The sequence below is a fragment of the Panthera onca genome, chromosome B4, assembly GCF_046562875.1.
Source record: "Panthera onca isolate mPanOnc1 chromosome B4, mPanOnc1 haplotype 2, whole genome shotgun sequence".
Classification (NCBI taxonomy): domain Eukaryota; kingdom Metazoa; phylum Chordata; class Mammalia; order Carnivora; family Felidae; genus Panthera; species Panthera onca.
Window position 1 is genome coordinate 19,359,478 of NC_138345.1, and position 14,761 is coordinate 19,374,238.

Genomic DNA, 14,761 nt, shown 5'->3' on the forward strand with positions numbered 1-14,761 from the left:
CAGACACGCGAGTTAGGGCGATCGAGGCACCGAACAGTCACCTACGTTACTGATTTGCTCCTGAGTCCTCTTCAGCCTCTGGAGTTCAGGAGTGTCCGTGACGATGCTGAACCCCCTCCCTTTGCTTTCTTCAAAATCTCTTTTGTACTTGACCTAACAGAAGGGAGGGGAATGAAAGAAAGGAAACGAAAAGTCAACAGAGGAACCACAGATCCCACTCAGGGAAGGCCAGGGCCGGGAAGCTGCTACAATCGGAAGCAGTGCCTCCGGACGGCAGGTGGCAGAGGGAGAGGGCCGCAAAGCGTGGCTCAGCTGCCTGGTCTGTATCCTATCAATTGCGCCGACTGCGTGACCCTAGGCAAGTCACTAAACCACTCTGAGCTCCGGTGGTCTCATTCTATTTTGTAAGGCAAAGCATATGGATACGATTATACAACGCGATATTACCAAATGTCAAGTATATAAATGCTATGGAAATATTTATAAAAGAGGCCACACCTAGAGATTAAAAGGCTCCAAGCACATGCCCCCAGCATACTCTGCTGAGGTACCTACGATTTTTTTTTTCGGTATTTAAATACACTTCTTTTCTAATTACAACGCAGCGAAGCTGAATTTTACAGTTTCCTCGAGGGACTGGAATAGCTAATGCTTAATCTTACTAGAGCCCCATCTCCTATTATTAGCATAATGACGACAACTGTCACACCCGTTAAATATTCATTCTGCTTGTTAGTGACCGAAATGGTTCTATCACTTTATTCTTATTTCTCTAAAATATAAACATCAAGTAATATGGAAACGCATTTTTGATGTCCCACACAACCCCCGTTTTACATTCATCATCACTGGGCTTAAATCAACACTTCAATTAATAGCTAACGTTGAGGTTGCTAATAAAAACATGATTCTGTAAGGGCAACTTTCTGCAGAAATTTGAAAAGTTCTCTTAGTTGAGTATAGAATGACTGTTTTTGTTGAGTCATGTCTGCGTTTAAATATTCAGTTCTCTCAGGCATTACTGTCCTTGAGGCTACCGAAAAATTTCCTTTTCCCAGAAAAGCTTGAAAAAAAAAAAAAAAACTTCCCAAATGTCAACAAATAGAAAGATTTAGACACTCTCATCACCCGTAGCTTAAGAAGATCTAATTTTCTCTCCGTATTTTCATCTAAATTTGTGAAAGTACTACAACCCTTACTCTTACTATTTCCATAAATAAAAGGTCAAATATGCCACGTGGTTTTTCTTTCATGGAAAATGCTGAATGGGATTAGCCTTCTCACCCTCAAACCCCCAGCACGTGAGAAGATACACAGTCCTGTACGTTCTCGTTGTTGTATGTCTACGCAGGGAAGCCATTCAGCTTTGCTTGAAGGAAGCACAGCGCACAGAGTCATAAAATAATAAAAGTAGGAAAGATGACAAGGTTATAACAGTGACAGCCATGAAGAAGTGAAAAGAAAGATCCGTAAGCCAGATTCGGACACCCCTAACACCAGTTTCAGGGAAGGCACATATTCTTTTTGGGATTAGTTTAAGGGTTTTTTTTGTTTTTTTTGTTTTTTTTAATGGTGATTTCCAAAGAAAGAACTGAAAAGACAACTCATTAAATTCCAGATTCATAGAGTTGATCACAATTGAACAGTCCTTCCCACATCCACAAGACACACAAGAATCACCTGACTCGGGCTTGTCTCATTAAGGGACTAGCTTTGAGAAGCACACGATCACCTCCGTAACTGGTCTGCAGGGTTTTAGAAGATGTTTAATCCTTCTTCGAGGTATGATCCACAACCAGCCTCATATACTGTCAGTCCCAACACACATGCCACCCACCCAGGACACCTTTACCGTATACAGGGACCCTGGCAGCCACAGTCACCTCTTCTCTTGTCTCCCATTCACTTATGTCCTCTCTCTCTCCCCTTAGGTCTAATTTTCAATGTTCTAACTCATGATCTGCCAGCCATGCATAGTCTGATTCTGAGAGACAAGTGGATTTAAAAAGAGATCAGAGGACAGAGGGAGGAGGATTCTTCGCTTCTATCTCACGTGTCCCCTTTGCCCTCACAACATGACCCCATCCTGCCAACGAGAATGCTGCACCCTTGAGCCCAGAGCTTGACCCGTACTGGACCCATAATCCAGCACAGGCCCGTGAGTCCCAGATCTGGGACCCTGGGAGGAACCCTTGAGGAAGGGGTGCTGTTTCTCCACGGTCTAGTTCAGTAGGCTGTAAAAACTGAAGCTGCCCATCATGACCCGGCCACCCCCCCAGTAGTGACGAAGCCAATACAGAGGCAAGCAGAGCAAGAGACCTAGAGGAAGTCTTGGTCAGCCACCAGGTTTATCCGTTAAGTGAGCTGATCTGTCTCTTCTTTTACAATCAAAAGAATTCTGATTGACACAACCCACTCTCACCCTGCCTAAAACGGATACGCACGTACAACAAGGTTCCCAGTAAATATGAACATGTGAGTTTCTCCTCTGCGACCTCTATGCTCTGGTCCTTCCTATTTGCGATGCCAGGTTTCATCATTTACAAAAACAATGGGTTCGATCTCGGAAAAGCGTTGCTTTAGCGGCCAAGAGCCTGGAACGCTCATCCATCCCTGCACTTCTCAACCACCTCGCACGTCTTCTAGCTTCTCTGAGTCAGTCTCCTCATCTCTGATTAGAGATTCTAGCAATTTCTTAACTAACAGATCTGTAGAGACGGAGATAGAACACAGGAAAGAACTTTAGGAAGAATAAGGTCCTGTGCAAATTCTCAGCATGGCCATCATTATATTGGTTTTGCTTGACGTGAAAGGATGACACGGTATTTATCATGAAACATTAAAAAGAACAGCTGTTCAGGAATAAGCTAACGAACAAAATATATTAAGAATTAGCCATTAGTCTACATTTACAAATGTTACTCAAGTCATTCTAGAACAGAAACTGATTTTTTTGTGTGCGTGTGGGACCTGAGCCAATGATCAGACCCCTACGTAGCACCTTAGCTATGTCACTCGGTGATCACACAGGTGGAAATGAGTTCTGAACCCATCTGTGCAGGTGCTGGGTGACAATCTGTCTTTGCCAACAGTCAACACCACATGCTGTGCAAATCTTGTAAGAACTGTATGAAGAATATTCTTGTAAGACTACCGGGGGTTCTCTGTCACTGACAGAATGTTCCCTCTTCCTCCCTACCCTGAGCCCATGGGAAGCATAATCCATTTATTCATCAAAGCTCAGTGCCAGTGATGCTCCTCTGTGAGCAGGACGGGCCTCCCCCCAGTCTGGGGCCCCACAGCTCTACACCTGCCTATTAGAGCAGTTCTCACCCTAAACTACACTTAAGGTGGGGTCATAGTGCCCCACTCTAGAGCACAGGAACATAGTGACAAGGGCAAAGTCTTACAGATCTTCCTAATCCCAGAAACTAGCAGAGCACCTGGCCCATTAAGATTAAGAAAAAGAAGGATGAGAGAAGAGAAAGAGAAAGAAGAGGGATGAAGACAGAGGGGCCCAGCACAGGCCCATGAGTCCCGGATCTGGGACCCTGGGAGGAACCCTTAGGAAAGGGTGCTCTTTCTCCACGGTCTACATCAGTAGGCTGTAAAAACTGAAGCTGCCCATCATGACCCGGCCACCCCCCAGTAGTGACAAAGCCTCTCTACCTCCCCCTGAAGAGGCATTCTCAAAGTCAAAGGTAAGAAATATACACAACAGGGAACTTGATTTGACATATTTTTCTTCAGAAGAAACCTAAAATTGTATTTCAAGGGGTGCCTGGGCAGCTCAGCTTGTTAAGCATCTGGCTCAAGATCTCAAGGTTCGGGGACGCCTGGGTGGCTCAGTCGGTTGAGCATCCGACTTCGGCTCAGGTCATGATCTCGCGGTTTGTGAGTTCGAGCCCCGCGTCGGGCTCTGTGCTGACAGCTCGGAGCCTGGAGCCTGCTTCCGATTCTGTGTCTCCTTCTCTCTCTGACGCTCCCCCACTCGCACTCTGTCTCTCTCTCAAAAATAAATAAACATTAAAAAAAATTTTCTTTTTTAAAATCTCAAGGTTCGTGGGATCAAGCCCTCCATCAGGCTCTGTGCCGACAGTGGGGATCCTGCTTAGGATTCTCTCTCTCTCTCTTCCCCTCCCCCTCTCAAAAAAATAAACTTAAAAAAATGCATTTCAAACACTGAAGGCAACATAATATTGCCATGCTATGTTTACATGTATGTGCACATATATACATAAGCACACATGTGATAATCTTCCTGTACTACAGATTAGAACCCTAAATTAAGACTCAAAAGACCTGAATTTAAACCTTAATTCTGTCCTGTGATCTTAGTTTGTTCAATTTTTCTAACACTCCTGATCTTCAGCTATAAAACGGAAAAAGAAAAAAAAAAAGCAATATGCTACACAATGTCTGGAGGGTTAAAGTTAACATACGAAAGCATCAAGCAAGGACAGGCCATCAGTAGGTCTCCAGGAAACACTACTTTTGTCCTTGCCACTAAATTTCAAAAATGACCTTTGTGGCTTACGTATGATTATTTCTGCCAGCGTGTACATGCTCAGCGACATTCTGTTTGGAGACATCAGCAAGTACCCCTCCCAAGTTCACACAGAGGAAGAGCCTGGAAACCAGGGTGGTTCTGGCCCAGCTTAAGAAGAAGGCTCAGAATGACTGAAAAGGAAGACTTATTAAAAGCAAAATGGTGGGGCGCCTGGGTGGCACAGGGGGTTAAGTGTCCGACTTTGGCTCACGTCATGATCTTATGGCTCGTGAGTTCGAGCCCCGCATCGGGCTCTGTGCTGACAGCTCGGAGCCTGGAGCCTGCTTCGGATTCTGTGTCTCCCTCTCTCTCTCTGTCCCTCCCCTGCTCATAGTCTCTCTCTCTCTCTCTTTCTCTCAAAAATAAATAAAACATTTAAAAAAAAAAAAAAAGCAAAATGGTGAACGGAGATGTAAGTTGAATTATTTGCTAATTCTGAGATACAAATTCTCTCCCCCGAATGCTGCAAGGGCCATAATTATTAATATTATAACCGTACAAGTAACTGTATAAGTAACCACACAACCGAAAAGCCAGAGACTCATTTCCGATGAAAGAAGCCAAGTGCAGCCACGGTCTGGTAAATTGTCAGACAACGAACTAAAAGGAAAGCACGTCAGAGGCGGCAGTGAAGTCAAGGATGTCACATCCCACATCCCAGCGGCCCCACCCCCAGCTGTTCTCATCTCCATAGAAACCCTTGCCCGGAGCACTTAGGGACAGAGACCAGCATGTTCATAATAACTGTATTATCAAAAAAATTGGAAACAACCTAAATATCTATGCACAGGCGAATGAATAAATTATATTCATATAATATAATTAAAATTATAACTTATATAATCTAAGTTATATTCATATAACACAATATTATCCAGGAGTGAAAATAAATGAACTACAGCTACACGGAACCATACGCACGAACCTCAGAAACGTTTTGTTGAAGGGAAAAGAGGCAAAGAACACGTACATATGTGCTAAATAAAGGGAGGAAAGGGGACTTGCTAAGGGCACCATCCAGAGTTGTTGTGAGATCTGCTCATGGAAGGATGTCCGGAGAGCTTCTCTGGTCCTGACGTTCACGTGCTCAAGCTGGAAGGTAGATCTACATGCGATCCTTTGTTATCATGCCTTGAAACTTACCTGGATACTCCGTACGTTCTTTTGTATTGGTCAAATCTTTTACTATAAAACATCTTTTTTTTTTAAGAGGTTCTTTTTTTAATATTTATTTATTTCTGAGAGACAGAGAGAGACAGAGAGCGAGCCGGGGAGGGGCAGAGAGAGAGGGAGACACAGAATCCAAAGCGGGCCCCAAGCTCTGAGCTGTCAGCATAGAGTCCTATGTGGGGCTCGAACCCACGAACCACGAGATCATGACCTGAACCAAAGGCGATGCCTAACGGACTGAGCCACCCAGGAACCCCTAAAACATTTTCAAAGAAAGCAGGGACAGAGTTTTAAAACCCCTGACGGGGAAGCTGAGGTGCCCAAACTTGGGCTTTCCATAAATGGCGAGTGACCTGGCCAGTGGGCATCCATACGCAGAAAGTGAAGTTTGTCGCTCGTTTCTTCACCTTAATGAAGCTGCTTCACTGTATTGGCAAAGAGAGAGCAGAAGCAAAAAGGCAGGAAAAATAGAAATCGAGAGAGGGAGAAAGGATGTTGCAAAAGGGATTGCAAACATGGATTAATGAGGAATCCTAGCAGGATAAGGGAATACCGGGCGTATCACAATAGACCAGACGGCTAAGAAGAATCCAGGGGTGAAGGGTAAGCAAAAAGAGAACATTATTCAGCCTTAAAGCAGCTTACCTTGTCAGAATATGTTTAACAGAAACCTAAAATCTAAAGGCATATTTATTACTGTTTCATGTTATCCTGCCCTTTATTTCACACATTTAAAAGTGTCCAGGGGGCGCCTGGGTGGCTCAGTCGGCTAAGCGTCCGACTTCGGCTCAGGTCATGTTCTCACGGTCCGTGAGTTCGAGCCCCGCGTCGGGCTCCGTGCTGACAGTTCAGAGCCTGGAGCCTGTTTCAGATTCTGTGTCTCCCTCTCTCTCTGACCCTCCCCCGTTCATGCTCTGTCTCTCTCTGTCTCAAAAATAAAGAAACATTAAAAAAAAAATTTAAAAGTGTCCATCTGATAGAGTGAAACCAGTGACCAATTTGACTGCCTTTTATGACATGATGGATCCTTTTCATTTCTTCAAGGTTGGGGGGGAGATTGTGAGAGTAGCAAGATTTTTCATTACATGCAGAATTCTTAGTTCGGTCTGAAAAATTTAGCACTCAATTTATGTAGCATCGTGTATAGCATAGATTGTAAAGTGCTAGAGAACATGGGCCATATGCTGCTTTCTTGTGCAACGCATTTTGCTTGGCGCTAAGTATATATTCAAAGCTCAATAACTATTTTGTGATTGATTGCCATCTCGTTTTGTATTTTTTACATCTAAAATCCAGAAAATTGGCTAATGTCACAATGCTAGACGGGGAATTGACCACAAAGGAAAATCTGATTAAGGGCTTTTTTTTACGACAGAGTTAATTTTAACAAATGTGAAGTCACATGAGCTCAAAAGAGAGTTTTTTTAATAAATTAATCTCATAATTTGTACATTTATGGTTAATTAAATAAAATTAAATTTTTAATTACCTTTTCAAACATGATTAAAAAGCATTAAAATAATTTTCGCAGGTTTCTCAGCCTCAAATTAGCCTTCTACTGTAGTCACAGAGGTACTTCCTGATATTTACAGATCTGTCAGTATTTTATGTGTATTCACAGTCCAGCTTCATCAGCGTTGGAGTTCCTTCACTTAAGACACATTGAAATCTAAATTTTATTCTAAGCAAATGTTCAGAATACATAAAGCACATCTTAATTAATTTCTCAATAAGCTAAGATAGTTAAAAATATGGGGCGCCTGGGTGGCTCGGTCGATTAAGCGTCCGACTTCGGCTCAGGTCATGATCTTGCGGTTCATGAGTTCGAGCCCTGCGTCGGGCTCTGTGCTGATAGCTGGGAGCCTGCTTTGGATTCTGTCTCCCTCCCTCTCTGCCCCTCTCCATCTCGTACTCTCCCTCTCTCTCTCAAAAACAAAAACAAAAACATAAAAAACATAACCCCTACAACCCTAAAGGGTAGCTTATGGATTAACAGCTCAGGCTCAGGATTTTGACAAACTCCTCTTAAAGCCTGGTTCCGCCTCTTAATAGCTGTGTAACCTTAAGCTAGTTACTTAATCTCTCTGAGCCTCAGTTTCCTCATGTACAAAATAAGTATAACAGTAATACGGCATCAGTAGCACCTTTGTGAGAATTAATGAGATGATGATAATAGAAGCTGACATCTATGAGCTCTCAGGGTCCCAGGCATTGTACTGAGCGCTTTCTGGATCAAGTGAGCAGTCAGGCTGGGAAGGCCAAGCCACGATGTGTAAGGAGTGCTCAGCACTCAATTTCCACAGGCATGTGCTGACGTACTAAAAGTAGCCAAATGGCTAGAGAACACATCTCAGCACGGGGGCCAGGCTCCATGCCCCCTGCATTAGGGAGCCCCTTCAGTCTTTTGGGGATCGAAATAGAATATAAATAAGCAAACAATTAAAATGTGCTTTGGGGCGCCTGGGTGGCTCAGTCGGTTGGGCGGCCGACTTCGGCTCGGGTCATGATTTTGCGGTCCGTGAGTTCAAGCCCCGCGTCGGGCTCCGTGCTGACAGCTCGGAGCCTGGAGCCTGCTTCAGATTCTGTGTCTCCCTCTCTCTCTGCCCCTCCCCCATTCACACTCTGTCTCTCTCTGTCTTTCAAAAATGAATAAATGTTAAAAAAAAATTTTTTTAATAAAAAAATAAAATGTGCTTTGCCTATATCATCGTCAGATAAATGCTAGCAAGGACACATTTTAATGCCCATTTTCATCGATGAAGAAAGGAAATGTGAGACGACAGAGACAATAGGAGACCCAAGTCTCTCTCCAGCACCTCCCCAGACATTATCCTTCGATTCAGCTGACAGCGAGAAAACGCAAAGTGACAAACATCAAACTGAGCACACATAAGATACAAAAATGTCCTGTAAATAAGGACACAGAGGAGTGTGGAACCAACCAAATATTTCTTAGCAGAGGATGCCGGAAGATTTGTATAAAAGAATTTTAGAGATGTCTTTATCTGCAATGGAACTTCCAGCGCCATAAAAGGGACAAAATTATCATACTTTTCATTCAAAATGTGTCCTGGGATATCTCTTTTGAAAGAGACAACTGTGTAAATTTCCTATGGGTGAGGAGGGTCAGGCCGGGGGTGGGGGAGGAACGCTGTCACCCAAACTGTAGTATTCGTGGAAATATTGATTCAAACCAGAAAATCATATCCACGTTAATGAAGAAAGTTAGAGCCTGAAATATATACACATAATGCATATTTTCACCAGGAATTTTACAGGAGGAAAATGTAACTAATCTACCAAGTTCTGCCTATGAGTTATACGTTACTCTGGGGAATAAATTAAGTATGTGGTGACGATTAACTTTTTCAGGAAACTAAAGTATCATCCAATTAACTATTCGGGTACTAAAGGAGCAAAAAACAATTAATATTCTAATACCTGATGCACTACTGAAGAATGATTGGCTCACAGAGCCTGACTACTGCTGATTTACGTTGCCATGTTACTTTTTAAATAACAGTTAATAATTCAGACAATTGATGGATTTTGATTTCTGGACACGTGTTCTCTTAACTCTTAATCCTTTAGAGACAGCCAGCCTCATCCCATTACATGATTATGATTTTTACATATAAACAGCCTAATTCACACACAGATTAGAATATTATTGAAATTATTTTGAACCAGAAGATATCACGCAAGGTTAAATTAAGGAAAGAAAGGACAGTAAGCTACAAGAAGGAACAGTCCTGCGTGCACACTTTGAATTATAGAGTATTGGGAAATGGGTAATTCCCAGTTAGGAAGAAAACCCAATTAGGAAATCAGTAATTCAGAAAAGAAAGCTACATCTAAACTACAGTGAAGAAAAGAAATAAGGAGAAAGTCAAGAATCAAGCAAATGTAAACAGCTGAACAAACAGAGAACAGTTGTGAAAGTGAAAATAACCTGTCCTTAATCTCAAAGAGTCACAGCTGATGGAAGTGACAGATGATTCCTCCCTTTTCTTACATATGCCTGCTCCCTAACAGATTGATAATGTCATTAAAACGGGTCCTAACGACCCTCCTACACCTGCAATGGCATTATCCTTCGGGCAACACCGACTGCTTTCCTGTAAGAAAACATGCTTCTTTCACTTCCACAGCTGAAAGAAAGGAAAATAAAAACTGTAACACAGCAAATACAAACAAACAAAAAGAATGCAGAGGAAGAATAAATCTAAATGCATTATACTTAACGTGCACACAAATGACATTGAGAATAGCTTCCATGACAGATACCTTTCGCCAGCCAGAAAAACCCATGGATCTTGGCAAGATATTTTAATTAAAAAAAAAAAAAAATTACAAGATGAAATTCTTAGCACAGAATTTTCTTTAAAACATAAATTGCCTAGAAATTTTGACAAGTTATTAACCTATCTATGCTACGACCAGAAACTTAGTAGTAATTCAGGTCTTCCATAGGGAAGAAATGATTAGAAATAAATACATGCACAGTGTTGAAGAACGAAGTAAAGAATTATGGTTTCTTAGGCATCTTAGGAGTGAGAGTTTCACATGGATTACAGGTGTCAGTTTTGAGAAATGCGGTTTGCTTGCCTCTCTGTAATACCAGCTATGACTTATCAAAGAGCTACAATCGAGGTGCCTGGGTGGCTCAGTCGGTTGAGCGTCCCGCTTCGGCTCAGGTCACGGTCTTTCGGTTCGTGGGTTTGAGCCCCACATTGGGCTGACAGCTCAGAGCCTGGAACCTGCTTCGGATTCTGTGTCTCCCTCGCTCTTTTCCCCTCCCCCCGCCCTCAGAAATAAACGTTAAAAAAATGATAAATAAAAAGCTACGAGGTATGAGACGTTGTATCATCCATTTGACAGACTCTCTCGCTGAATCTTCAAAATCACTCTGCAAAAGCGGTATCTATTTTCCCATTCTTTACACATAGGAAATATAGTAGAAACCCATTGTGTGTCCACCTCGGACCTCCTTCCTTCTTAGTAAGGGTCTCATGCCTCAATCCATCCATTTGTGTCTTCTCAAGAGGCACTTCCATAACCACCGTGGACAGGCCCAAAGGTAGTCAATTGTCTGGCCTAAACTCGTCCAAGTCAGGATGTTTGGGGGATTTGGGAACCGGAACCCACAGCACACAGTGAGTTTCAGCCTCTAGCAACTACAACTCTAAGATACTTAAAACTTCGGAACCATCCACAGCCACGTTTGCCACCACCAGCATCCACAGGAACAGGTGAAGCTTAACCTGCCACAAAGAGAGTCTCGACCTGGTGGCATCTGATTTCTGATTCCTACCATTCCTGAAGCCCATACAGGCACGTTCCTGCCCTTGAACTTTTGTAGCCTAATATCCCCAAAAGAAACGATCACCTTGTTCAAAGGTTAGGTTTTCTGTCCCTTGCAGCCAAGAGTCCTAACTAATGTAGGAAACTGTGACGTAGTGATTCAGGCGCAAGTCTAGCACGAGCATCTGGTGAGTGGTAGAGTCTGGATTCAAACCCGGATCTGCTTCCGGAAAGCCCTTGCTCCTTCTACCACATCATGTTACAAGATGGCAATTCAAACATTTTGTAAACTTCAATCTTTCACTAAGATCGAAATGCACATTTGATGAAAATACACCATTATTTCTTTCGAAAGACTAGATTTTAAACAACAGTGTAAACCAGATCTTAAATACTTTTTTAAAGTTCATTTATTTATTTTGAGGCCAGGGAGGGGCAGAGGGAGGGAGAGAGAGAATCCCAAGCAGGCTCCACACTGTCAGCGGGGAGCCCAACGCGGGACTTGATCCGAAGAACCGTGAGATCACAACCTGAGCCAAAACCAAGAGTTGGACGATTAACTGACTGAGCCACCCAGGTGCCCCAAATAATTTTTAAATTGTCTTACATGTTGCATGTATTAGCCAGTATTGTATCTTTAATGGTTGTACACACTACCAATTAGATACTTAGTAGGTAAGTGGGTAAATAACTAAGATAACTGTGATGCTTCAAAATGAAACTTGAAAATGACCACTGTCTTAGGGAACCTGGGTGGCTCAGTCAGTTAAGCATACGACTTCCACTCAGGTCATGATTTTGTAGGTTCGTGAGTTCGAGCCCTGCATCAGGCTCTGAGCTGACAGCTCGGAGCTTGGAGCCTGCTTCGAATTCTGTGTCTCCCTCTCTCTCTGCTCCTCCCCCTCCCGCACTCTGTCTCTCCCCAAAATAAACATCCAAAAAAATTTTTTTAATGATCACTGTCTTACAGTCCTAACTTGGAAAATTTTGTAGATGATTCAATATGTTTACTTTTAAATTAACTCTTATTTAACATGAAAAATCAGACACTAAAGTGACTCAAGAAAATCCAGAGTTTAACATTATAATTAGAAAAACTACTGCATAAGTCTGCACATCGATTATTATCTTGGCTGTATTTTTATGCAGTTCCAAGTTTCACGTTGCAGCGTCATTTCATGGTGCTACGGATGCAATTACGTTGCTCCCTTGCTGACCTGAGAGACTCCCCTTGGGTCGGAAACACTAACAGGGTCCCAGTGAGTCCGTTCCCCAAAAGAACAAAAGGTTTTTCTTCTCCCTCTGGAATAAGCACCTCAAGAAGCAATATCCTTTTTTTCTTTTCAATGCAGAAACAGAAATACCTGGCTTTTATAGTTACAAAGAGTAAAAAGAAGAAGAAGAAAAAAAAAACGGACTCTAAAAGTAATAGAAGTGGGAGAGGGGACCCAGGGTGAAGCGACATGGACAAGTGTCTCTTAATAATTCCGATTCTGGAATGCCATTCTGCCTGAGCCTACGAACGTCTCACTTAAACATTTCACGGTGCGTGAGAGTACAGCTATTTGAGAAACGGAGATAGGCTGCCATTGCCAAAGAGCCAGGTGGTTCCACTGTTTGGAAACCATCTGGTCTGAGTTTTCTCTTTGTCAGCACCATTAATACTCCAGGAGCAGGAGCTATTATAGTGATTGTGTGTGGCTCACTTCTTTAAATAAACTCAAACACAACTACCCTGCATATAAATTCATTATTTCTTTGAATTGTGCTTGCAGAGTATAATGAAACCCCTGTCAAGATGAGTTACACTGAATACCCACATTGATTCCATAAATTTCACAAAACCAAGCGGCAAAATGCTAGAAGCCTGCCCGCAACTTCAGCAGGGACTCTTGGTCATGTTAACCTTCACTGGGGTATCTACTGGCCAGCTTCCCAGGAGCAAAATGGGAAATGTTCTGCTGAGGTAGATGCCACAGCAGAGCCCTCTCTCGATATATGGAGAGAGAGAGAGAGAGAGAGAGAGAGAGAGAGAGAGAGAGAGAGAGATCTACAGATATCTATATCTGTGTCTATATCTATCTGTATATATCTGACTGTAGAGAGATTTAGATATTGGGAAAGCTCAAAGGTACATATTATTTAATCAATCAAGAAAAAAAAAACTGAAGGGGTCTAAGAAATTTAAATCTATAAATCATTGTTCCAACTGCTCATCCAACAGACAACATGGCAAGCCAGTGAGCGATACTCACGGCCTCACTGCCTGGACTGCAGAACACAGGACAATACCATGGCTGCAAAGCACTGGGCCTTTACCTCCACTTAGGAGAAAGATGCTTGAGGCTTACTAAAAACTCTAGGCTCTCTCAAAATTAAACTATTGGGTCTGTGTCAACATAAAAAGCTGTTGCACAACCTAGGAAACCATCAACAAAACAAAAAGACAACCCACCAAATGGGAGAAGATATCTGCAAATGACCTGAGAAGGGGCTAATATCCAAAATATATACAGAACTTAGAATACTCAGCACCAAAAAAAAAAAAAAAAAAAAAAATCTGATTAAAATATGGGCAGAGGACCTGAATAGATGTTTTTCTAAAGAAGACATCCAGATGGCCAACAGACCCATGGAAAGATACTCAACATCACTCAGCATCAGGGAAATGCAAATCAAAACCACAATGAGATGGCACCTCATACCTGTCAGAATGGCCAAAGTCAAAAACACAAGAAATCACAAGTGCTGGCAAAGATTTAGAGTAAAAAGAACGTTTGTGTGCTGTTGGTGGGGATGTAAACCGGTACAACCACGGTGGAAACCAGTATGGATGTTCCTCGAAAATTTTAAAATAGAAATACCATATGATCTAGGACTTCCACTACTGAGTATTCACCCAAAGGAAACAAAAACACTAATTCCAAAGGATGTATGCAGCAGAATTGGCAGTAAGCAAAATACGGAAGCAACCTGAGTGTCCGTCAACACGTGAATGGATCAAGAAGACGTGGTGTATATTATACGATGGGATGGACGAGAGCTTGCCATTTGCGACAACGTAGGCAGACCCAGAGGGTATGATGCTGAGTGAAATGAGCCAGGCGGGGGAAAAACAGACACCAGGAGTTCACTCATATGTGACGTCTAAAAGACAAAACAAATGAACAAACAAACAAAAGGCGGAATCAGGTCTGTAAATCTAGAGAACACACTAGTGGCTGCCAGAGGGAAGGGGACGGGATGGGAGCAAGGTGGATGAAGCGTCACGGGTCTGAAAGACACAGCACAGGGACTGCATCAATGATATTGTAGTAGCATTCTATGGCGACAGACAGCAGCTACACTTACGGTCAGCATAACGTAACATGTAGAGAAGCCGAATCACTATGCTGTACACCTGAAACTAACGTAACGTTGAGTGTCAACTATTCTCACATGAACACATTTTTTTAAATACGAGGCTGTCTGTGATACACATATGTGACAGACACTGGCATTAATAAACCTTGTCTTCTAAGACCTTAATCTCAGCTTCAGTCAAAGATAAAGTTTCCAGACCCAGATGTTTTTATCAGAACATCCAGAGTCAAAGCTCCCTAAATGCCAGCATCTACCCTCCAAAGGCAGACCTCCATTTCCCTGCCCTTTCGAGAGAAGCCGGAAGTCACCCTGTCACATTCACTTAAGAAGGGACAAATTAAAGAGGTTCAAGTACTGACCTAAAGTTAAAAGAGA

The 14,761-nt window shown here is 42.6% G+C and overlaps 1 protein-coding gene across 2 annotated transcripts in view; it reads right to left on the reverse strand.

The window, feature by feature from the left end:
• Positions 1–14,761, reverse strand: part of NEBL (nebulette) — a 357,579-nt gene that overhangs the window by 167,446 nt on the left and 175,372 nt on the right. For both annotated transcript variants that reach the window (XM_081796070.1, XM_081796069.1), the window contains exon 4: positions 46–153. In XM_081796070.1, the coding sequence (XP_081652196.1) occupies positions 46–153 (108 nt within the window). The remainder of the gene's footprint in view (positions 1–45; positions 154–14,761) is intronic.